This window comes from Dipodomys spectabilis, unplaced genomic scaffold (assembly GCF_019054845.1).
Source record: "Dipodomys spectabilis isolate Male_0828 unplaced genomic scaffold, ASM1905484v1 ptg000039l, whole genome shotgun sequence".
In the NCBI taxonomy this organism is placed as follows: domain Eukaryota; kingdom Metazoa; phylum Chordata; class Mammalia; order Rodentia; family Heteromyidae; genus Dipodomys; species Dipodomys spectabilis.
In genome coordinates this window covers 12,578,404-12,604,593 of record NW_024870716.1, presented here as the reverse complement: position 1 = coordinate 12,604,593, position 26,190 = coordinate 12,578,404, and the positions used below count along the sequence as shown (strand labels likewise).

The window sequence follows — 26,190 nt, the reverse complement described above, 5'->3', positions numbered from 1 at the left end:
CTTCCACAGTCTTTTTGTGTCAAGATCAAGGTTTTATAAGAAATGGGTTGTGAGTGACCCGGAACCTAACACCCTCGGCTGCCCACACAGCTGGCCCAGGATTTTCCTTAATGGTGATGAACTTGCTGGGGGTCTAAAGCCAACCTAATCTTCATCTGCCTCCCACTTCCGAAATGTAATCCAGAACACACTGCATTAACTACATTGGCATAGAATTCCTGGTCTAACCAGCAGGAAAATGGAAGTCACTCCTTAGGACATAATCGATCCTTTTTAAAGAAGAATCTGTATAGTCAAAACTGGCAAAAATTGCCCCTAATCTGACATTCTCTCTGTCCCAATTAACTAAAATGGTAGTATGTGATTGCAAAAGTAGCTACAAACGTTAGAAAGTGAGGAACAGGAAAGATTCTGGAAAAGTGAAAAAGTAAAGGAAAGCAACTGTACCGTTTATAGCACTCTTCAGCCAGGCTGTTTTCTCCCAGGGACCTGTAGAGTCTGCCCAGGTTGACCATGGCCACGTGATGACCTGGGCTAAGTCTGATGGCCTCTCGGTAGTGGGAGGCTGCCTTCTCTGGAGACCCTGCCCCCAGGGGAAGAAAACAGGAAAGGCCTTGGTCACTGCCTGGTTCTCCTTCAGAAAGACAGAATCATAGTGGCCTCACTTAGTTTCAGGGGTGGGGAACCATTTTTTACTGCCAAGGAGATTTCAATTGTGTGTATGTGTGTGTGTGTGTGTGTGTGTGTGTATGTGTTGAATTTGAACTCAGGGCCTTGTGCTATCTCTTAGCTATTTTGCTTAAGGTTGGTGCTCTACCACTTAAGGCACACCATCACATTGGGCTTTTTGCTGGTTGTATGGGGATAAGAATCTATTGGATTTATCTGCCCAGGCTGGCTTCAAACCTCGATTCTCAGATCTCAGCCTCCTGTGTAGCTAGGATTACAGGTGTGACTCAACAGTGCTTGGTTTAAGAGTATTTCTTTAAAAGCACAATAACAACAAAATCAGTACTTTACAGATACAGATTCTAAAGTGCAAAGAACTAAATCCTAGGGCAGGCAAACGTAAAGCTCAGAATGAGAGCCAAGCTTCTGGTCTGATAAAGGGCCCCAAAGAAGCTTGGGAATGAAACAGTAGCCAAGCAAACTGAGCTTGAAAACAGTCTCAAGTTCTACGTGGAATGGAGCTCTTGCGGTCTGCACAGTAGCCTTCCTGATTATATCTTTTTTGAACATGAGATGCCAAAGCCATTATGTCACAGAGGCCATCCAACTGTCATCCCCTCCAGGGGTAGAGGTGGGACTTTGATGATGCATTAAAAAACAGGTTTAAATCAGGCCGGTAAGAGCTTACTTTGTTGTAAAGTAGCGCATCCACCAGCAGGGGGCAGTGCACAATTTATATCCAAAAAAAGTTTTTCTCCATGTAACATAATGTAAACATACTAAAACACAAGAGCTTATTCCCTAGAAAAGAAAGATATTTTCAAGCATTTCCTATTGAAAAATAATTGAAATGGTGTTTTATTGCAGGGAAGTGGGTCTACTAGTCAGTGTTCTTGCATTACATGCAAGTGCACTGAATGACTCCTAAGTATTCATTGTATGCTGGTAGGAAAGCACTTTGCCCGGGGAGCCATACCTGTGACCATTTTAGCTTCATTGTTTTCAGATTGGGTCTTATTTTCTGTGTGGACAGCCTAGGACTGGGAATATTTCTACCTTTTCCTCCAGAGTATCTGAAATGTCATCAGCAAGCTCTCCAGTCCAGTTTGCTCACTGAGATGGGGTCTCACTAACTTTTTCTCCAGGCTGGACTGAAACTGGGGCTCATAAATCAAGGCTATTTTTTGCCATCTGGGGAATTTTCTTTAGAGACATAAGCATGAGGAATGGCAGGTTTTAGTGCAGGTTTAGAGAAATGAGAGCCCCAACGCTGCTGGGTGAGTATCTCAGTGGCAACATTCTGCAGGGCTGGCAGAGCTGATTCCTGAGGCATCATCTAGGTTGTGGCCATCTGTTCAATAGAGAACATTCAGTATAGAATTGTCCCAGAACATGTTCACTTGAATTTCACTTACCAAAATCGACCAAGAAAACTCCATAGTTGTTGTGTAAATCTGAGCTGTCTGGACAGTGCTTAATCCCAGCCTGGTAGATTTCTTCAGCTTCTTTAAATCTTGCCTTTCCAAAGGCAAACAAAGAGAAAGAAATGAGAAAGTTTTACAAAAATCAATACACAGGAACAAAAACCTGCATATTGGAAGCAGGACAGGAAGAAGTCATCTACTAAGCATCATTCTAGCATGGACATTGAGGGGCACTGTTATGAGCCTCCCTGCATTCCAGCCAATATGAATTACACTTAAGTGTGGTTTCAATGGGTCCACATGTGGTTCCAAGGAGACCACATGAGCAAGATCTGTGCATGCTCAGAACTCAGAGGTCAGGGCAGCAGACAGAGGTCAGGACTGTACCATTAGGACTGTACTGTGCGTGCTCAGGGCACACAGTTGCAGTACTGCACATGCTCAGGCCACACAGTGGTCAGGGCTGTACTTTGGATGCTTGATTCACTTTCCTACAGATCTTCTGCTACAGACCTGACATATTACAACACATCTCAAATTTTCATTCCATCATGTTAATTAGGCTCATTCACTGTTAACTTGCTTTTGGGAGGGAGGAGGAATTCACAAAATGAAATAGCAGATCACAATTATTTAATCACAATAGACAATAACTAGGCATTGGCTGAGAGCTTCTCGGCAGTATCTGAACTGGGCCTTGGGCACAGAATTTAAAAATTGTTTTTGGAATCTCTTTTGATTTTTTAAACCATTCTTTAAGATTTTATTTATTTGCTTATTTAAATTTCTCATTAAACTTTGATCATACTTGGTCAAAACTAGATACAGCTGGACATTAGTGGCTCACACCTAGTTAATTACAAAGCTGAGATCTGAGAATGATGGAGCTGTGGTTCAAATGGTAGAGAGCTAGCCTTGAGCTTATAATAAGCTGAGGGGCATCACCCGGGCCCTGAGTTCAATCCTTGCATCAATAAAACAGAAGGTCTGGGAAGGTTGCTCAGTGGTAGAGTGCTTGCCTTGCATGCATGAGGCCCTCGGTTCAATTCCTCAACACCACATAAGCAGAAAAAGCCGGAAGTGGCACTGTGGCTCAAGTGGTATAGCACTAGCCTAGAGCTGAAGAGCTGAGGGACAGCACCCAGGTCCAGAGTTCAGGCCCCATGACCGACAAAAAAAAAAAAAAGAAGAAGAAGAAAAGAAGGGGGGAGAGAAGAGGGAGAGAAGGAAGAAAAGGAGGAGAAGGAGGAGGAAGAAGAGGAGGAGGAGGAGGGGAGGAAGAAGCGAGGAGGAGGAGGATAAGCCTCTTACAGGAGTACCAGATGTTGGTGGCTCTCAGGAGGATGAAATTCAAAGGATCACAGTTCAAAGGCAGCCTGGACAGAAAAGTTTCATAATGCTTTCTATGTAAAATAACCAGGTAAACAAGGCTGGAGGTATGTCTTAAGTGGTAGAGTTCTCCCAGCTGAGAGCAACCAAGACCAAGATGAGCAAGGGTGAGATGCTGAGTTCAAGTCCAGATACTGGCACCAACCCCCCCCCCCCAAAAAAAAGAAAGTAAGCCCATAGCATGTAAGGAGTAACACAGTGATGGGCGCAGGAAAAGGCGGAGAAGCTGACATGTGCGTGACTGCACTTGCCATGCCATGCCGCCCTTCTCACTGCAAACGCAACTCACACAGGCTATTACTTCTGACAAGAAAGATTTCCTCTGATCTTTACTTAATTGATATCATGAACTCAGAACCTCAGGCTCTCACTTAGCTTTTTCTCTTAAGGTGGTTGTCCTACCATTTGAGTCACTCCTCCACTTCTGACAGTTGCTGGCTCATTGGAGATCTCTGATCTTCCTTTACCTTAGCTGAGCTGTCCTTAGATCTCAGCCTCCAAAGAAGCTGGGATTACAGTTGTGAGCCACCTCCACCTGGCTCCCACCTTATGTTATGAGAGATGTTCTCAGAGGAGCCCATCCTATAAGCCTGTCAATTTCTTTTTTAAAAATAATATCATTTTAGCCGGGTGCTGGTAGCTCACGCCTGTATTCCTACTTACTCGGGAGGCTGATCACAGTTCAAAGCCAGCCCAGGCAGGAAAGTCCATGAGACTCTTATCTCCAATTAACCAGCAGAAAACCGGAAGTGGCACTGTGGGACAAGTGGTAGAGGGCTAGCCTTGAGCTGAACAGTGCAGGGACAGTGCCCAGGCCCAGAGTTCAAGACCACTAACAGAAAAAAAAAATGTATATATATATATATATATATATATATATATATATATATATATATATATATATATATATAATTGTATTGTTGGTGTTGTACAGAGGGGTTACCATTTCATAAGTCAGGGAATGAGTATATTTCTTTTTGGACAATGTCAATCCCTCCTTCACTTTCCCCTGCCTGTCATTTTCTAACAGGAATTAAGACTAAGGATATACAACATTTTTAGTAGTTGGCTCCATGTTAAGTTCAGAGACTTTCTTTCATCTATTAGCAATTTATCTCAGAAAAAATGACAGTAAGTAGCAATAAAGACAGTGAATATCATGTATTAATCTTGATAGACTTTGTTCCAAATATATTAACAAATAAGACATCATCTATGTCTAAGGGCCTCCTGCTCTACACAGATTACTTTAGAGAAGAAAATGAGGCTTCTAAAGTCTGTCAAGAAGAAAACAGACATAGAATTCTCACCCAAGAAAAATGACCACATCAAGAATACAGCCGGGCCCTGGTGGCTCACACCTGTAATCCTAGCTACTCAGGAGGCTGAGATCTGAGGATTGCGGTTCAAAGCCAGCCCTGGCAGGAGTCTGTGAGACTCTTATCTCCAATAAACCATTCAGAAAACTGGAAATGGCTCAGTGGCTCAAGTGGTAGAGAGCTAGCCTTGAGCTAAAGAGCTGAGGGACAAGCGCCCAGGCCCAGAGGTCAAGCCCCACTACCAAAAAAAAAGAAAAAATACAATCAACAGTTGTAATCCTAGCTACTCAGGAGGCTGAGATCTGTGGATGGTGGTTTGAAGCCAGATAGAGCAATTAAGTTCATTATACTCTTATCTCCATTTAAGCACCAAAAAAAGCTGAAAGTGGACCTTTGGCTCAAGTGGTGGAGTGCTATCCTTGAGCAACAAATCTTGCTGACAGTTACTTGATCCACACATACATTGTGGAACATCTTGGTTATGGAAAATAGTGAAATATTTAGTCTTCAAGTGTCTCAATTGTATCCTGACTTAGAATCTTGGGATAAATATTTTTGGAGTGGCACTCTGGATCATAAGATTGTTAGTTTGTATTCCTACCAACATTACAATAGGGTTTCTTTTTTTTTACACCCCCATCAGATTTATTGTTTTTGTGAGTATGTGTACCAGTCCTGGGGCTTAAACTCAGGGCCTGGGAGCTGTCGGTGAGATTTATTTTGGTGAGTATATGTGCCAGTCCTGGGGCTTGAACTCAGATCCTAGGAGCTGTCAGCAAGATTTGTTGCTCAAGGATAGCACTCTACCACTTGAGCCAAAGGTCCATTTTCAGCTTTTTTGGGTGCTTAAATGGAGATAAGAGTATAATGGACTTAATTGTTCTATCTGGCTTAAACCACCATCCACAGATCTCAAAGATTATACAATAAAAATAAAGAAAATATAAAAATAAAAACAAAACAAAAAGAAAATTAGTGTCTAATATAAGCTTAATGGTCATTAGTGGTGTGGCACGAACGCAGGTTTTTAACAGTATAACATTTAAAATTAGACCATGTAAAATCAAATTTGAAAAAAATTACCTGCTCTGCCAATAGTGAAGCTAGGCTTGAATACGCATCTGCAAACTCTGGACCATATTTAATGGAATCCCTCAGTAGAGCAATAGCTTCTTCTTTTTGCTCCTGGGACCTAAAGATAACAAGGAAGGAAAAGAATATCTTTTATGAACACTTTGTAGAAATCCTCTGATTAGATTTAAAATTCTCGTTTCTTCTATCAAACATTAGACAATTCATTCTGGATTTGGTTACATGTGAATTACACTATGGCATGTGAACACACTAATAATAGATTCTTCCTGTGAGTGAATTCTCATTAGAAAGGAATGTGAAGTCACAGAAGAAGCTACAAATGGCTCACTGATTTCTCTACCTTCTATGTTCTGCTCTGCGCTTCTTCAAAGCTTCACTGAATAATCTGTAAGTCTGTTAACCAGTCTGTACTGGTCCTCTGGCAGGTCACGTGGTAACATTACTTGGGTGGCATGGAGTCAATGGCAATGTTGACAATGATGTGGAGATGCTTTGAACTCCTCTTTCAAGTGCATCATAGTAGACACAGTTCTGAATGGAGGCCAAGCTACCAACCCAGGATAAGCCAGGCAAAATGCCAATGATGATCTTTTGGTTCTATCAAAAGATAACATTCATGAAAGTAGAAAATACTGTGACCACCAGCTGTGAGAGAATCATGAGATATTTCATTTTCAGATTTTTCTTAAAAACTTGGGCTGGTCTTGATATTGAAAACCTGCAATACCTCTGTCTAGATTTCCTTGATGGTCTCAAAGATATAAGGAGAGAAGTAAAATGGCCAACATCTATCAAAGAAAAATATAAGCAGAGCTCCCACTAGACAGGGGGGGGTCTCAAGGAAGGGCATCACCTGGGGTGCAGTGTGCAGGGTTAATCAGGTATCTCTCTAGGAGAGAGGTATGATCATTGGACAGCCTGAGAGCGCTATCAGTCCCAGACTCAAGCAGAGGCTCAACACAGCCTGCAGCTCTCTATGCATTGTTTATAGTCCCTCTAATTGGTGCCTGTTTCATCTTCTTCTTCTTTTTTTTTTTTGTCAGTCGTGGGGTTTGAACTCTGGGCCTGGGTGCTGTCCCTGAGCTCTTCAGCTCAAGGGTAGCACTCTACCACTGGAGTCTCAGCACCACTTCCAGTTTTCTGAGTGGTTTATTGGAGATAAGAGTCTCATGGACTTTTCCTGTTGGGGCTGGCTTTGAACCATGATCTTCAGATCTTAGCCTCTTGAGTAGCAAAGGATTACAGGCGTGAGCCATCAGCGCCCAGCAAATACCACATTTTCTTGATCCATTTGTCCACTGAGGGGCATCTTGGGTTGATTCCATATCTTGGCTATGATAAATAATGCTGTAATGAAAATCGTTGTGCTGGTAGTTTTAGTGTGGCCTTCTTTGTGGTCTATTGGATAAATGCCTAGGAGTGGGATTGCTGGGCCATAAGGAAGCTGAAATGTACTCATTACTTGATTTATATAACTGTAACCCCTCTGTATAGCACCTTTACAATAACAATACATTTTTTAAACTAAAAAGTATAGTATCATGATAGTGGATATAGCTACAGTAAACAACATGACAGAGTTTGGAATGCCAGGGGTTCATTTATTGGTGATACAGGATATATAATTAAAGAATTAAAGCTAAACTTCAATACCTTAAAAAGTGAGATATATAAATTGGATTAACTCCTTTCTGAGAAAGATAAATAACACTAAAATCCTCCAAGTGTCATTGTTTCAAATAAGTATTTAATGACTATCTTTAGTCTACGTGAAAATAAGACTCTTAGATCTAATAAACTCAATGTGAGTAATATGGAAACATTTCTATTTTTAAAGTAAAAAGGACTTAGGAGCTGGGCACCAGAAGCTCATTCCTGTAATCTAGCTACTCAAGAGGCTGAGATCTGAGGATTGAGGTTCAAAGCCAGCCCAGGCATGAAAGTCCATGAGACTCTTATCTCTAATAAACCACTGAGAAAACTGGAAGTGGCTCTGTGGCTCAAGTGATAGAGTGCTTGCCTTGAGCTGAAGAGCTGAGGGACAGTACCCAGGCCTAAGTTCAAGCTCCAAGACTGACAAAAAAAAAAAAAAAAAGGACTTATGAAAAAAAAATACCCAAAGCTCAGACAGCAGCAATGGGTTGTCTTTGTATTTTAATAAGTATACACAGATTTCTTTTTATCCTTAAGCATATGGAGAAAAAGAAATGAAATTATTAATAATAAATTTTTTTTAAAAAGCACAGATCAAATAAGTACATTCAAACCCCTTGGAGCCTCTTTCTTCTTTCCTAAAAAGTTTCAGACCTCATGCCTATCAGCCATTATAGACATATTAAGGTCTCCTAATTAAATGTATAAATACATAAGTGACTTGAGAGGAAAAACACCTTTACCCAGTTAAAGTCAACATTAGAATGCCTGAGCACATGTATGTCAAACACAATCATTTGCTAAGTATGTATATAGTTATACTCTAGTGTATGTCTCTTGTAGAGGAAAAAAAAATTAAAGACAATGGCGGTCAATTTCCTAAGAAATTGAAAAAGTGTCAAGTACTAGTGTCACTCATGCCTATAATCCTAGTTATTCAGGAGGCTGAGATATGTGGATCACAATTCAAAGCCAACACAGGCAGGAAAGTCCATGAGACTCTGATCTCCAGTTAGCCAGAAAAAAGTAGGAAGCAGAAGTGTGGCTCAAGTAATAGAGTACCAGCATTGGGCAGAAAAAAGCCAAGAGAGAACAGAAACCTTGAGTTCAAGCTCTAGAAGCAGCACACATACACATGTGCGCACACATGCATGCATATGCGCACACATGCGCACGCACCCCTCCCCACACTAACATATCACCCCTCGTTTACAAAGTTATTGTGAGGCTAAGGTGTTGTAGTGTCTGAAGAATGACAATCATTTACATAAATAAAGTATTTGAAGAGCGATTTTGAATTAATCAAATGTTTATCATCTGTTGAGAGATCAATAAACAGAAATGATTAAGTGTCAACTGCTTGTGGCCCAAGCATGAATCCTAGCTACGCAGGAAGATGAGATCTGAGGATCACAGTACAAAGCCAGCTGGGTCAGGAAAGTCCTAAAAATTCTTATCTCTGGTTAATCAGCAAAAATCCAAATGTGGAGCTGTGGTAGAGTGCCAGCCTTGAGTGAAAAAGTTAAGCAAGAGCATGAGGACCTGATGTCAGGCCCCAATACAGGCATACACACAAAAAAGGAGATGAGCCAGACGCTAGTAGCTCATGCCTATAATCCCAGCTACTCAGGAGGCTGAGATTTGGGATCAGAGTTCAAAACCCACCCAGGCAGGAAAGTGTGTGAGACTCTGTTATCTCCAATGAAGCACCAGAAATATGGAAGTAGAGCTGTAGCTCAAAGTGGTAGAGCACTAGCCTTGAGCAAAAGAGCTCTGGCACATGTGACCAGGCCTTGAGTTCAAGCCTCATGACAAACACAATTGGTGCCTGTTTCAACATAGACCTCTGTGGTCCAATCAGTCTGTCAGTCATGTCTTCTAGGGGCAATGGGTCTTGAAGATATGTACAAAAGGCCTGCATGTGTGACTGCACACTGCCATGGTGATGAGATGTCTAGGGGCCTGCACACAGGATTGCTCAAAGCCATGGTGATGTGCAGGGCTCTGCACACGGGACTGCTCAGGGCCATGGTGAGGGAGGCAGAATCTGTGGAAGGAGGCCCCTGCCCTGATGGCCCAGCCAGACTCTCTTTCTGCCTTCAGTTTTGTCTTCTGCATTTAGGTCTTTTCCCAGTGATTTCCCTTGCTCTTAGGGAGGATCAAGCTCCGAATGTCTACATTTTCTTGGGTGACAGTTTTCTTTCCTTAAGTACTACGGAAAGACACTGGGTCATTATCCTGAATTCAATGTCAGAAGTCAGAAATATACACTGGGAAGTGATAATTTTGCTGTGACTATAGTTCTACAAGCACTGATCTAATGTTTAGTACTAGACATTATAATGAAAGCTTACGCTTTCCCTATTCATTGATTCGGTAATGATCATGTATCCTGTTGCTATGCTCAGTTTTCTAATGCAGCATTCAGATTCAGCATAGTCACAAGACTGTACTGCACTAACATAATTCATCCTCTGAACAGTCCTCCACTGAATCACGGCTGCTCATTGTAACTACTTGAAGTCTTTCCTACATGAGCTACACCAGAACAGTGAGGAGAATTTCTCTACAAGAAAAAATTGACTTCTGTGCCAGGCACTGGTGGCTCACAACTATAATCCTACTCAAGAGGCTGAGGTCTGAGGATTGAGGCTGGAGGCCAGCCAGGGAAGACAAACCTGATAGTCTCCAATTAACTAGCAAAAAGCTGGAAGTGGAGGTATAACTCCAGTAGTAGAGCTCCAGCCTTTAGCAAAAAAGCCAAGCAAGACCTTGAGGTCCTGAGTTCAACTCCAAGTACTGAGAAAAAAAAGAGAAACCTTCTGTCTATACAGTTTTACTTTTGTGCAAAGGCAGAGTTGATCTTTTGCTAGGTATGATAAGGTATGATAATGCTATGAGAATTAGGGCCATTAGAAAAGGGAAATGTCCAATGACTATTGCTATTGCATTATAATTTAATTGAATCATTCTGTCCTTGCTCTGCCTTTTTAAGTCATTCCAAGTCATTCCCTAGTATTGGGGTTTAAAGGAACTCAAGTACAAATGAGCTCAGGGAAGATGAGGCGCTCGAGGGGGCAGAGATGACGTCCAAGGCACAGGAGATGCCTGCAAACTCTTGTATTTGGCAAAGCAGTCAGGCCCGTGTGATCATCCTCTGCTAAAAATATTTATGCATGGAAAGAAAATGATGACATTCCATTCCTTCAAGGGAATGTCAACAAGAGCAGAGTTTCATAAAGCCTGTACTCTGCACTGGGCTTCCTGTGCGGCTGTCATCTGTCTTCAACTGTGTGGAGTGCAGCCAGTACAGTAAGGAAACACTGGGGAAGGGATTCTTCCCTTGCTAACTGTGTAAAGCATTTAAACATTACTCAAGCTAAAATAATTAATAATCATGAGTATAATATCATATCAATCAAAAAAAGAGAAAGTTGGAACCTTAGATGATTATTTGTGTGATCACACCCAGCCATACCCAGATATAGTATGATTTATTTCTTTTTTGTTTTTTGGTCCCAGGCCTGGGGCTTAAACTCAGGGCTTGGGTGCTGCCCCTGAGCGTTTTTCACCCCCACCCTCACCCCCAAAGCTAGCAACATTTGAGCCACAGCTCCACTTCCAGATTTTTCTTGGTGGTTAACTGGAGATAAGAGTCTCACAGACTTTCCTGCCTGGGATGGTTTTGAACCTCAAATCTCAGACTCTTAAGTAGCTAGGATTACAGACGTTTAAGCCACCAGCACCCAACTACAGCATAATTTTTAAAGATCTGTTCATACTGCATTTTAGTAACAAACACTACCAACCATTTTAACCATAAACTCACAGAACTGTTTCTTCATACCCTGATTGAGACATTTTGCTATGGTCTCTTGACCATCTTGACTTCAGCTCTCTTCATGAATAAAAATTTTATGTTAGTCTTAATTTTTCCTTTTTATTTTCTCTTTATTCTTTTTCCTTTTTGACTCTTTGGGTAAAGCCAACAACCATTAACATAAATGAAGAGGCTGCTCTTTGCCAGGCTTTCACTCTACAAATGTGCTGCATGGAGTGACAGACCAGCCTTGGAGACACAGGAAATGGCACAAGAGAGGCCAAATATATTTGGATCACATGCAGTGAGGTAGGCACTGGGTCTGGGTCTAAAGCTGTCTGTGTTATGATTCCAAGAATTCAAATGAGCTGCAGCAAGGGGATCCTCTGACAGAAGCATGTCTTTCTTAGGTCTGCTGGACAGTGCAATGAATCCTATTTCCTTCAAAGTCAAGGTTATAGTAGCCGCTTGAAATGTGGGTAGTGTGAGATGGACTCAGAGGGTGAAACTATGTAATAAAATTGAAAGATTTATTATGAAAAAGGAGAATACAACAAGATTCTCACACTTGTAACGCTACCTACTCAAGAGGCTGAGATCTGAGGCTCTGGATACAAAGACAGTCTAAGCAGAAAAGTTGACAAGACTCCTATGTCCAGTTAACTAGCATGAAGCTAAAAGTAGAGATGTGGCTACAGTGGTAGACTGCCTGCCTTACGTGACAAAACCAAGTTAGAGCACAAGGGCATGAGTTCCAGCACCAGCACACACATTCTCTGTCTCTGTCTCTCTCTCTCTCACTCACACACACACACACACACACACACACACACTCACATGAGATGAATATTACATTCACCCAATATTTGAAAGCACTTTTATTCAGTGGCCTGTAGACACAGCAGTAGTTATAGCATGAAATGTTGTATCTAAAGTAAAGCTTTGAAGGTTTGACGCATGGTCATGGCTGGGCAACCTGGCACTTACTTGAGCAGGTTCCCCAGGTTGAAGAGAGCCCGGTTGTGCTGAGGATGGAGCTGCAGTGCCCTTTGGTAGTACATCTTGGCCTCCGCAGTGTCTTTGGTCAGTGTTCCCAGGTTGTTCAGAGCACTGGCGTGACGAGGATACAACCTGGGTGATCAACAGCATCAAGCCGTGATTTCCAAGTCAGCTACACAGGCTTCTTTTTTTCCCCTCCTTCTGGTTTGCTTCACCAAAATCAAACACTAAATTCTCTCCCCCACACCTCCTTTTTTTTTTTGTCAGTCCTGGGGCTTGAAATCAGGGCCTGGGCTCTGTCCCTGATCTCTTTTTGCCCAAGGCTAACTAATGCTCCACCACTTGAGCTACAGCACCACTTCCAATTTTCTGGTGGTTAATTGGAGATAAGAGTCTCACAGACTTTCCTGCCTGGGCTGGCTTTGAACTTCAATTAGCAGATCTTAGCCTCCTGAGTAGCTAGGAGTACAGGTGTGAGCCATGTGGGGCCAGCTTCAGAAGCAAGGAGGGGGGTCATTTTTAAGACATCCATGACTGAGAGAGGACAGTGGTGTCTCCCTATAAGAAAAAATAATCTCCCAAATAGCTTTACATCCTGACCCCCATTTCCCTTCTACTGCAATTTGTTTCTACCTTGATGTAGACTTGATAGAGTTCTCTGTATGAATATCATGAGAACTTAAGACACTTAAAGATCTAAAAATGAGATACATACAATGTTATGAAAACCAGCTTTCCTAATGTTCAAAAGCACATGTTACGCAGAATGCAGTAGATATCACAGAAAACCAAACTTAAGCTGGTGAAGAAATAAAGAAAGGAAGGGAATCAATGTGTCTTCTTTAATTCAGAAGTGAAGAAGCTAAATCACTGTGGCTACATAGTTCAGTTCCTTGAGTATATTAAAAATGGATGCATATAGCAGTTTCCTTGGCATGTTCCATCTCTGTCTCATCAGGATACTGTGTGTGTGTGTGTGTGTGTGTGTATGTGTGCGCGCACGCACGTGTATGCATGGCGTGCATCAGTGCTAGGGCTTGATCCCAGGGCCTGTCACTCTGACTTGGCTTTTCCCTCCAATAATACATGAGACATTTAACCTTCAGTGAATCCATAAATTTTTTTTTTTTTTTTTTGGTCCAGTCGTGGGGTCTGAACTCTGGGCCTGGGCGCTGTCCCTCAGCTCTTCAGCTCAAGGCTAGTGCTCTACCACTTGAGCCATAGCGCCACTTCCGGCTTTTTTCATTTTGCTTATGTGGTGCTGAGGAATCGAACCCAGGGCCTCAGGCATGCAAGGCAAGCGCTCTACCACTGAGCCACCTTCCCAGCCCCTGAATCCATAAATTTTACAACTACAGCTTTCATATGGAATAATTTCGGCTTCTGGTTTCTCTGCCCACGTTACTCAAGTGGGATCACACAGAAACCAGTCCTTAATGATAGAAGCGAAAGAAACCAAATAGATGCGGGAAACTTGGCTAGTCAGATTCTCTGGGTGTTTTTAATAATTAAATTTTCTTATTAGCGTGCCTCAGATAATACAAGCAGTTTTCACTGTGGTAATTCCATGGATATGTACAGTGTACTCTGACAAGTTAACTCCATCAATTGTAGCCCTCTAAAGTTCCCTTCCCTCTTTTTCAGTATTTGGTGGATTTCTTTATATACTATCTATCTATGAGTCCTACTCACTGAAAAAAAAATTGTTTCTGGATGGAATGGGCTTTGTGGAGTATGCCTATAATCCCAGCTACTTTAGAGGGGAAAGTAGGATGACTGAAATTTGAAACCAGGAAAAGTGAGAAATTCTAAAACAAACTAAAAAGCAAACCTTCTGGCCAGATGCCAGTGGCTCATGCCTATAATCCTAGCTACTCAGGAGGCTGAGATCTGAGGACTGTGGTTCAAAGCCAACCCAGGCAGGAAAGTCCGTGAGAAAACCGGACAAAAAAAAGCAAACCTTCTGAGAGTGTTGCTCAAGCAGCAGAGCCTTTGAAAAGTACACAAAACTGTGACCTCCAATTAGCCAGCCAAAAGCCAGAAGAGGAGGCAAGGCTCACGTGGTAGAGCAGTAGCCTTGAGCAAAAAAGCTAAAGAAATAGAGACACCAATGGCTGAACAAATGCCGCAGTGGCACTTACTAGACACTATGTGGAGAAGGAACTATACAATTTGTGGGTAGGGATGGGAGGGATAAACTAGGAAAGTGACACCACCCCTCTGTATGCCACCTTTATAATAACAGTAAAAAAACTACAAATACAAAAAAGCCGAAGGGAGCAAGAGTTCAAGCCCCAGTACTGGCACACACACACAAAAAGTTTTAATCTTCTGTCTAAAGACAAAAGTTTGCAACTGGAGTTTGGTGTTGTATCTTACTTATGTGATTTATTTGAAATGTTATACAATCTGTTCAAAAGTAAAAATGCTATTAATTTTTATAGCTTTAATACCTTACAAGTCATTTCATTGTTCAAATATTATCGGATCCTGTGCTACTATTTGTAATTTCCTTTCTGAGTCCACACACCCTTATTTGGTACTCAGATTTTTATTCCACATATTAATTTATTTGAGGCTAATTGTGCTAAGGCCACATATTTATTTTCTACTTCCTGAAGAAAAACAACAACAAAATAACCCAAAAGGACAATGTGTCTAGGGAAAAAAATTAACTACTGAAGCCAGATTTCTCCGGTCTAAAATATATACAAATGAAACTTTTGTTTCACAGGTTGACAGGATGTTTTCAATCATCTGTCTTTGACATTTTAAAAATTCTAGATTCTTTCATGTCACAAAATTCAAGTCATCATGTGATTAAACTATACCCATGTACAACTGTTAACTTTATGGACCTGCTTCATTTATTCATTTCATTTATGAGCCTGGGTGGTCTCCTTTGGCTTTTTCACTCAACGCTGGTGCCCTACCACTTGAGTCACAGCTCGACTTCTGGCTTTTTGCATGGACTTTCTTTCCCAGGCTGGCTTGGAACTGAGAATCCTCAGTTCTTAACCTCCTGATTAGCTAGGAATATATGGTGAGCCACTGTATTTATCCTTAAGTAGTTGTACAAAGGGCTCTCAATTCAACATGGCAGTTGATGACTCCATGCGTTTTGAGCAATGTCATCCTTTCCATTTTTCTCCCCCATCTCAACCCCACCAGCCCCTCAAGTTACCTAATTCAATTCTCACACATGTTCATTGAACATTATGACAGTATTGGCCCACCCATCCTTTCTCTATTTGTCTGTCCCCTCCCGACAGCAACCCCACCCTAGACAAAACATATTTCAGCTTCCTGGTATTCATTTTGTTCAACTGTGAGTAGTATAATACATTTTGATCAATGTCACCCTTTCAATTGTTCTTCCATCTTGACCTGTTTCTGTCTGAAGTGGTCATAAACACTTAGCAAACTTGTCTTCCTACTTTCCCCTCCCCCCTGCCCCTGTTATTTCTGGCACTGTACTCCTTCTGACTCATGAAAGATAGCCCTGGGGACAAAATGTCAAATACAATTTAGAGAAATGTGGCACACACTCCACTAGGGGGTGGGGATGACCTCCATTCACTTGACTTCCAAAAATGGTCCGGAAGGTCTCCCTCCGCCCTGCTGAATGCCAAGGTTCTGAGAGTGAAACCATGGCTTTCGGATGTCCTGAAGAAAGGAGTCATTTCTAAGGATGGAATTCTCCTGATATGTGAGATTATAGGAAATACATGGACTGAAATGTTGCTACTCTTAAATAGATACAGTGAATGTAAGCAGTCTTTCTCCGAGACCTGGAGTGAACACAGTAAACTTTCCTTTTTTTTTTTTTCTTGTGGCAGGATAGGTAGAAAACTGCCATGGGAAAGTGGTAGAGCGCTAGCTTTGAGCTGAAGAGCTGAGGGACAGTGCTCAGACCCAGAGTTCAAGTCCCGTGACCAAAAAACAAACAAACAAACAAACAGAAAACTGCCATGGTACATGGAAAGATTCCTGAAAAGGAATTAGAAAACAAGAATGTCTGTCCAGCTGTGCGATTTTTGGATCTGTGTCTGTGCTTTATTTGTTTTCTTTCTAAAAAGGTTAATTATATTGTCCTCTGTGGACAGATTCTTTGTGAGCAGCTGGCTGGTGCTTATAAACCATCTGTCACCACACCCATTCCAGCACATACTACCTTCTCTGGGTTTATATGTGGGCTTTCTGGAGATGGGACAGAGCTAGAATCATCCCATGTCAGGCTGGTAAGTAGCTCTTGCCCTCATGTGAGCTTTTTTTGTATGTGTTCTGGTTCTAGAGTTTGAGCTTGGGGTCCTTAGATTTTTTTTGCTCAATGCTAGTCCACTTAGATAAGAGTTATACCTGTAATCCTAGCTATTTATGAGGCTCTCATCTTCAATTAAGCATTAAAACAAAACAAAGCCAAAAAACAAAACCAGAAGTGGAACTATGGTTCAAGTGGTAGAGTGCTAGCCATGAGCAAAAATACTCAGAGATAATACCCAGGTCCTGAGTTCAAGGCCCAGAACTGGCACCAAGAAAAGAGAGAGATCATATAGATTCAACTTTTACAACTAATTTCACCACAGCCTCTGGGATGGCTATGGTCATTACTGCAGTTGGGGATAATTGCTGAAACTGATAACAAATTCCAGGGTCTTTAACCTTGCCTTCCCTGATGGCTCTTCCCGCAGTGGGTAGACATGGTAATATACAATATGACTGAAGTAAGCACTAAGCAGTAGAGAGAGAAAGAGAGAGAGAGTCTGTCTCAGCAACTTCCACAAAGAACTCACCAAGAGCAGATAATTATCAAAATGATGAGTGTCTCTGGTGTTTATACTTCTTCCTTATACAGAGTGTGACAGAAGCCAGCTGGGCAGCGTGGCTCACACCGGTACCCCTAGCTATACAGGAGGCTGAGATCCGAGAATCATGGTTCAAAGCCAGCCCAGGCAGGAAAGTCTGTGAGACTCTTAACTTCAACTAACCAGCAAAAAGCTGGAAGTGGAGTGGCGGCTTAAGTGGTAGAGTGCCAGCTTTGAGTGGAAAAAGTCAAGTTAGAGAGTAAGGCCCTGAGCTGGAGGCCTAATACTAACACACACACACACACACAAAATAAACCAATGAATCAGAAAGAGACAGAGCAGACTGGAATACTGAGCTTTTCTTTTGAGACAGAATTTAGTAACAAGCCACCTCTGAGGATACATTCCGGTCTCTTGGTGTGGTGCTTACTTGAGGGCAGTTCTGTAGTGGTAGACTGCTTCCTTGTTCCGACCTTGGTCCTTCAGGAAGTTGGCGTAGTTGTAATGAACCTTGGCATTGTGTGGCAGAGTCTCAACTCCAGACCTAAAATAGATGCATTGTAATAAAGTTTTTTCTTTTTTGTTGTTGTTGGTTGTGGGGCCTGTGCACTGTCCTTGAGCTTTGTCACTCAAGGCTAGCGCTCTACCACTTTGAGCCACAGCTCCACTTCTGGTTTTCTGGTAGTTAATTGGAGATAAGCATCTCAAGGACTTTCCTGTGATCCTCAGATCTTAGCTTCCTGAGAAGCTAAGATTATAGGTATGAGCCACCACTGCCTGACTTTTAAAGTAGTTTTTAAAAAGTACAATAAGGAATATAATTTTCAGATTTGCTCCTGACTCCATTTCCTGATCCTGTATTTGAAGTTGTCCTTGTATCCAGACAAAACAAGATTTCTAAAATTTATGAATTATATAATTAACCACACAATTTTCTAGAGGAAATGATAAAGGCAGTACAAAATTGGAAATACACTAATTGAGCATGAATGTTATAGACAGGTAGGTAGAAGAGCTTTTTTGTTTGTCAGTTGTGGGGCTTGAACTCAGGGCCTGGGCACTGTTCCTGAACCTCTTTGTACTCTTTGTACTCTACCACTTGGTTTTTGAGTGGTTAATTGAAGATAAGAGTCTCATGGGCACTTTCCTGCCCAGGCTGGCTTCAAACTCCAATTCTCATATCAGATCTCTGCTTCCTGAGTAGCTAGGATTATAGGCATGAGCCCCAGTCCTGGTGCCTGGCTAGAAGAACTTAAAAAAAAAAAAAATCAAGATAGGGACACAAGTGGTTTTTTCTTTCTTGCTATTGCTTCTAACATATTTATAATGTACCATGTGATTTTTTTGTTTCTTTGTATGTTCCTCCCCCATAGCATAACCCCTGTTTTCACTGTATTTGATGTCAGTGCCCTACATCTTGTATATACACTTATCTAATTTGGGGAGGGGAAGGGAAAAAACAAAATGCTTAAATGGGGATACACTTTGACCCATGGTAACAATGAGATGTATAAGACACTACGTTGAAAAACAAACAAAGGAGGAGGTAACAATGCTTGATAGGAAATGTACTCATTACCTTGCTCATGTAACTGTAACCTCTCTGTACAGTATTTTTACAATAAAAAAATGTATGAAAAAATCTGCTAGAGACACACCTGGGCATGCTGTGAGGCATGACCTGAGGCTTGCTCTCAAGAGCTAGTTACAGATGTTGGGGTACCTCACCCAAACAAGAGGCAACCCTGCAAAAAACAGAGTAGACTTTGCTAATTCCAGATGCTGTGGGCGGAAGGTGCTCTGGGGATTCTGAAGGACATGAGCAATCACACTCTGGAGGGGGCTCAGCCTTAGGCGAACCCTTACTACCTCTCTCATATCTATGTCAGGAGCCGACTGCCCCAGTGATCTCTGTGTGCCCAATACAGACAGCAGGTGACAGTGGATTCCATACATGAGCAGGCACAGTCCAGAGCCACCGGGCCCCCAAAAGCTGAGGTGGGAGATGATGTGCAGGACCTTTGTTCTCTTCCATTCTACTGTCCTTCAACACTGGACCCATGCAACCTGTGAGTGTGAAACCCTCTCCATCAGCTCCCTCCAGTCCACAATCACTGTGACCACATGGCACCCCAGGCTGCAATGTTCAAAGGCATGGACTAGGAACTTCAAAAGGTCTGTAACCACTCAACAGCATCGGGTAGTAAATATGGGGTTCATTGGGGGAGACTATCATATGTATGGCCCTAGAATAGATGGTATAGGGCAAATGAAAAAAAAAAAACCAGAAAAGAAATGCAGCCCAGTAGAATCACTAGAGGGCTACATTGCAGAAATCTGATGGTTTGATAAAATTAGTTTGCAAGTACTTCTCTGCAGTGCAGGAACCTGCACACCTGTTCAGTATCTGTGGAGTGTCATGCCTCATCCCAGAGAATGGAGATATAAATTAATCCAAGTCTTTCCCTTCTGGGAACTTACTAGGGTAAGGAAATAAAGGCAGCAAGGCAAATGGGGTGATTTGCAATACTGGCTTCTAGTTGAATCATCTATCAATTAAGCTTGGTAGGATTATGACAATGACAGGAAAGCTGAGATTTTATAAAGAAGAGAAGTGAGCCGGCACTGGTGGCTCACGCCTGCAATCTGAGCATCTCAGGAGGATCAGTTAAAAGGATGATGTGTTCTAAGCCAGCTGGGGCAGGAAAGTCCATTTTAGTCTTCAAGTAATCACCATAAAAAGCCAGAAGTGGAGCTGTGGCTCAATGATAGTGTGCGAGCCTTGAGCTTTTTAAGCTCAGGGACAGCACCCAGACCCCTGAGTTCAAGCTTCTGGACCAGCACCAAAAAAAAAGAAAAGAAAAGAAACGAGAGAGAACTGAATTAGCTGTTGGGAACAGACCATCCTAAGCAGTGGGACCAGAGAAAAGAGAATGGGGCTTTTCAGGGACCGAAAGAAATTCAGATCACCAAGGACATGTCTGAATAGTACGGAGACATCAAAGGGTCTCAGGGCCACTGCAACTTTTGAGTTTTTGCACAATGATTAGTTCCAAGCACAGAACCAGAATCATAGTTGAGCTTCTGAGAGGACTGTAATGGCTGTAGTGCAGAAAGAGATTGGAAGAAGGAAAGGCTGGAGGCTCAGAGACCTGATGAGTACTATCATGGAAATGGAGATGTGGCTCAAGTGGTAGTGCACCAGCCTTGAGAGAACAAGCTAAGCAAGCTTTCAAGGGCTTGAGTTCAAGCTCCACCACACACAAAAATAAATAAGAATGAGTACTACTCAAGGTGAATTTATAGACAGGATCTGGATCAGGGCGAATGTAACAGTTAGAAAAAATTGAATTTCTGGTTGGAGGCATGGCTGAGTTGGTAGAGCAATGAGCAAATGCACCAGACACTGAGTTCAAGTCCCTGTCTTGGACCTGAAAAAAAAGGAAAATTAAATTTCTATCCATGGAAATTCAGAGCTTTCTATCCAGAATTCAATGGTGCCTGGTAAACAGGCCGGTTCTGAGATGACCTGGGATCACACTGGCACGGTCATGATGTCGAGTCTCTTCTGTGGAATTCGGGCCAGAGAATCCCAGGTCTATGAAAACACTGGCCTGCATGAGCTCAGGGTGGAATTGGGGCCGTGGAGAGGAAATATTCACAGGCAAGCAGGTGGGTGGGGTAACGAACACTCCACCACACAGGGCTGTTCCCATGGCTGTTTCTGACCTTTGTGATATTTTTCTCCTGTTTTTCCAGATCTCATTGTACAATGAATCGTTTGCAAAAGTAAATAACTAGCCAAAGACAACACTTTCCCTGAAAATGAAACTGGCTAGGTGGCCCTGGCCTCCTGAGCCAGGGACCCCATCCTGCCTTCAAGCTCTGGTTTACCACGTCCATGTGTTTCAGTGGAAACACTTCAGCTTTACAGTGCTTACTCTGAAGAAACAACGTAGTGTTCATAAATCACATGGCTGGAGCAAAGCCTGGTTAATAACTGCACTGAGGATTGTTAAAATCCTCATTCATTCAATTACTTATTAAGTGCTAGACCTGGGGCTTGAACTCAGTGCCTGGTCACTGTACTTGAGTTTTCTTTGAACCATGACTCTCAGATCTTAGCCTCCCGAGTACTAGCATTATAGACGTGAGTCACCAGCACCTAGCAAAAATCACTTTTTTTTTTTTGGTTGGTCATGGGGCTTGAACTCTGGACTTGGGCGCTGTCCGTCGCTCAGCTCTTTAGCTCAAGGATAGTGCTCTACCATTTGAGCCACAGTGCCACTTCCAGTTTTCTGGTGTTTAATTGGAGATAAGCGTCTCATGGACTTTCCTGCCCAGGCTGGCTTTGAACCATGATCCTCAGATCTCAGCCCCCTGAGTAGTTAGGATTACAGTCATGAGCCAACAGCGCCCAGAAAAATCACCCTTTAATTCAGTACTTTAACATATGCATTTCATGTTTCTCCTCTACACCTCTTCTTAGCAGAAGACTTGAGAGGAACCAGAAAGAAAATAGCCACTTTGAAGTCAGATTCTGGAGGCTCATATCTATAATCCTAGCTACTCATGAAGCTGAGATCTGAGGAGCAAAGTTTCAAGCCAACCTTGGTAGGAAACTCTTATCCACAATTAATCAGCAAAAACCTGGAAGTGGAGATGTGGCTCAAGTTGTAGAACACCAATCTTGATTGGAAAAAACAAAGGGAGTGAGACCCTGAGTTCAAGCTCTAGTATCTCTCTCTGTCTCTCTTTTTCTGTCTCTGTCTCTCTCTCTTTCTCCCACACACAACACACACACGCACACACACAAAGAACCACTTGTATCAAGTGCATCCTTCAGGTTTTAGAAGAGTAGTTTGTTTTGCTGGTGTTATGAAACAATAGGTTAGCACAATAAAACTCAAATTCCTAGTTAGAAAACAATTTTGTGTGTGCATGTGTGTGTGCTGGTACTGGGGCTTGAACTCAGGACCTCACACTCCTACTTGGCTTTTCACTCAGGCCTGGTTTATTTACTACCTGAGCTATACCTCCACTTCTGCCTTTTTGCTGACTAACTGGAAATAAGAGTCTCAGAGACTTTTCTATCTGGACTGGCTTTGAATCTTGATCCTCAGCCTCTTGAGTAGCTAAGATTATAGGTGTGAATGTGATATCAATATGCCAACCTCATTCTTCAATGAAATAGAAGAAGCAATCCAAAAATTAATATGGAACAATAAAAGACCCCGAATAGCAAAAACTATTCTTAGCAGAAAGAACAGCGCGGAAGCAATATCAATACCAAATTTCAAACTCTACTACAAAGCCATAGTAATCAAATCAGCTTGGTACTGGCACAAGAACAGATTTGAGGACCAATGGAATAGGACTGAAGACCCAGAAATGAACCCACAGACCTATAGTCATCTAATCTTTGACAAGGGAGCTAAAAGAAAATAGAATGGAAGAACGACAGCCTTTTCAGTAAATGGTGCTGGCAAAATTGGTTAATCACCTGTAGAAAACTAAAGCTGGATCCTTAAATGTCACCCTGCACCAGAATCAACTCCATATGGATCAAAGACCTCAAAGTCAAAGCAGACACCCTGAAAATACTGCAGGAAGGAATAGGAGAAACTCTAGGGCTCCTTAGAGACCCAGAAGCACAACAAATCAAAGGAAGGTTGGACAAATGGGAATGCATGAAGCTGCAGAGCTTCTGCATGGCAAAGGACATAGCTAGCAAGATCAATAGAAAGCCCACAGATTGAAAGATCTTTACTAGCCATAAAACGGACAAGGGTCTAATATCTAAAATATACTTAGAACTCAAAAAATTAAAACCCCTAACAACAAATCCTCAAAGAAACAACAGCCCAATTAATCAGTGGACTAAAGATTTAAAGAGACTTCTCTGAAGAGGAAATAAGAATGGCCAATAGACACATGACACAATGCTCATCTTCTTTAGCCATAAAAAAAAATGCAAATCAAAACAACATTGAGATTCCACCTCACCCCAGTTAGAATGGATATTGTCAAGAACTCTAATAACAGATGCTGGAGGGGAGGTGGCAAAAAGGGAACCCTACTGCATTGTTGGTGGGAGTATAAACTTGTTCAACCACTTTGGAAAGCAGTATGGAGGTTCCTCAAAAGACTTCACATAAAGCTCCCCTATGACCCAGCATCCCTCTTTTGGACATTTACCCAAACGATCACAAACAAGGTCATACCAGCACAACCATGGTTATCACAGCATTATTCACCATGGCTAAGATATGGAACCAACCCAGATGCCCCTCAGTAGATGAGGATCAAGAAAATATGGTATATGTATACAATGGAATTCTATGCCTCCATCAGAAAGAATGACATCGCCCCATTTGTTAGGAAATGGAAAGACTTGGAAAAAATTATTCTAAGTGAAGTAAGCCAGGCACAAAGAAACATAGGTCCCGTGGTTTTCCTTATTTGCAATAACTAGTACGTGTCTAGGACAACCAAAAAAAGGTCAAAAGCTATGCACATATGATCATATAAGATGATGTTAAGCAAAATGAACCCTAAGGCAGGGACATAAGTGGTTTTTTTCTTTCTTGTTATTGTTTTTAACATACTTATAATGCACTATGTGATTCTCTTGTTTCTTTTGTATGTTTTTCCCCCATGATATAACCCCTGTTTTCACTGTATCTGATTCTGGTGTCCTGCATCTTGTATATACATTTTTATAATTTTGGGAGGGGAAGGGATATAACAAAATGCTTAATAAGGATACAGGTTGACCCATTGTAACAATGAGATGTACAAGACACTATGTTGAAAATGAACTTTACAATTTTGGGGAGATGGAGGGATTGGGGAGGTGATGTTAAGGGAAAAACAAAGGAGGAGGTACCAATGCTTGATAGGAAATGTACTCATTACCTTGCTCATGTAACTGTAACCCCTCTGTACAATATTTTTACAATAAAAATATATGTGGAAAAAAAGATTATAGGTGTGAGCCACCAGCATCTGGCTCACACACATATTTAAAAATTTAAAATTGTTTTTAAAAGATTCAGCCACAAAGTGACAGAAAAGGGAAGTGAGAAGAATTTGTGGCCTTTCCTAATTTTGAAGGTTGCTTGGACACAAGGGTTTTATACTGCCATACATAGATGGCTGCACTCTAGGAACATTCTTTTTTTTTTTTTTTAGCCAATCCTGGAGCTTGAACTCTGGGGTTTGGGCTCAGGGTTCACATTGTTACCACTTGAGCCACAATGCCACGTCCAGCTTTTTTTTCTGAGTAGTTTACTGTAAATAAGAATCTTACAGAAAAAAAAAAACGAATCTCACAGACTTTCTTGTCTGGGCTGGCTTTGAACTGGGATCCTCAGATCTCAGCCTCCTGAGTAGCTAGGATTATAGGTATGAGCTACCACTACCTGAGTGGGAACATTCTTATTATAACTAGCAGAGAGCAGGATGCTGATGACTCACACCTACTGTAATCCTAGCTACTCAGGAGGCTGAGATCTGAGGATTGCAGCTCGAAGCCAACACGGGCAGAAAAATCCATGAGACTCTCATCTCCAATTAACCATTAACATGCCAGAAATGAATCTGTGGCCCATGTTGTTGAGTGCAGCCTTGAGCACAAAAGCTTAGGGACAGTGTCCAGACCTGAGTTCATGTCTACACACACAGACACAGACACAGACATAGACACACAGACACAGACACAGACACAGACACAGACATACACACACACACACACACACACACACACACACACACACATACACACACGAACAAAACAAAACAAAAAACGACCATGAGGGATCTAAGCCTCACTTCCCTGGGTTATCTCCTTTAGATTTCTCAAGAACCTCTCAGATGGGCGGTCTTACTGCATTTCCCATAGTGCATTAAGGGAGACATAAGCAAAAGGGGTGCAGACCCTTACCTAATGCTATGGAGCTAGTAAGCAACTGAACCAAATTTCAACCAAGACTATGACATGTCAGAATGATTAGTTAAAGCTGCAAAGCCCAAACATACCACCCAAAACCAGAAACTAGAAGTCAATGAAATGAGTACTATACTATCACAACACTCCCATCACAGCTGCAAGCTTCCTCGAGTACCACAGGGAAGTCACTGTGTGACTATGTGTTCTTGGTCTCCTCCTGAAGCCAGCGTGGAGTTTCAAGAGGGACTATGTGGCCCACAAATCCCACAATAGTTCCTGTCTGGCTTTCACAGGAGAGGGTTGGTGCTGGAAGATGGGCTGGCCTGTGGCTCAAGGCCTCTGGAGGAGGGAAGGACAGCAGAAGTCTGCAGCCTCTTCCCCACTGCCTGTGGGTCACAGAGCAAGTCACTGAACTGCACACAACACAATTACGTTATGTTGAGTTTGTCTCTCCAGGTACCTAGAAAATGGGGTTCGTCAGATCAAATTATGTTCCGACGACATCATATATCCTACATGTATCAAATAGAAGGTTCTAGGTAGTTACGAAGCCCAATCAGAACCGGGCAGTTACCTTCTTCCCAGGTCAGGATACATAACATAGTCATCTAGGAAGACTATGGGTCTTTGTAGCTCTGCCCTTCTCTTTCTGTATCTGTGTGTGTGTGTGTGTGTTTATATTGGATCTACCTTAGGTTGAAAAATAATTTTAAAAAGGTGAGTAAGGTTTCTGTTCCTCTGGGTTTTAGACCACATTTAGGGTCAAACCCTGAAGCTTCAGCTTGACTTGGACAAACTCAGCCTGTCTCCTGGCTCTAAGGAGTCACCATGTGTAAGGCAAAGCTGGGAACGGCTGCCTGCGGATCTACAAACACACAGCTAGGGGCAGCGTCTCGTATTAGAAATGGGCCTGACTGGAAGTTCTGGAGTCTGGCCGGCACTGGTATTCTCTCGAACATAAAGGTCTGTCTTCAGACACTCAACAAGGAACCTCACAGCATTCTAAGCCAAAACTGTCTCACATAGTTAGTCAGGTCTAAGCTGGGCCTCATGTTTTGGGAATGGG

At 42.2% G+C, this 26,190-nt stretch overlaps 1 protein-coding gene across 1 annotated transcript in view; it reads right to left on the bottom strand.

The window, feature by feature from the left end:
- The window catches only part of Tmtc1 (transmembrane O-mannosyltransferase targeting cadherins 1), a 146,540-nt gene that overhangs the window by 8,240 nt on the left and 112,110 nt on the right, over nucleotides 1-26,190 (bottom strand). Inside the window, exons 11-15 of the mRNA XM_042677525.1 lie at nucleotides 17,604-17,717; nucleotides 12,357-12,500; nucleotides 5,885-5,993; nucleotides 2,085-2,187; nucleotides 448-583 (exon numbers count right to left, since the gene is read on the bottom strand). Of these exons, the coding sequence (XP_042533459.1) occupies nucleotides 448-583; nucleotides 2,085-2,187; nucleotides 5,885-5,993; nucleotides 12,357-12,500; nucleotides 17,604-17,717 (606 nt within the window). The remainder of the gene's footprint in view (nucleotides 1-447; nucleotides 584-2,084; nucleotides 2,188-5,884; nucleotides 5,994-12,356; nucleotides 12,501-17,603; nucleotides 17,718-26,190) is intronic.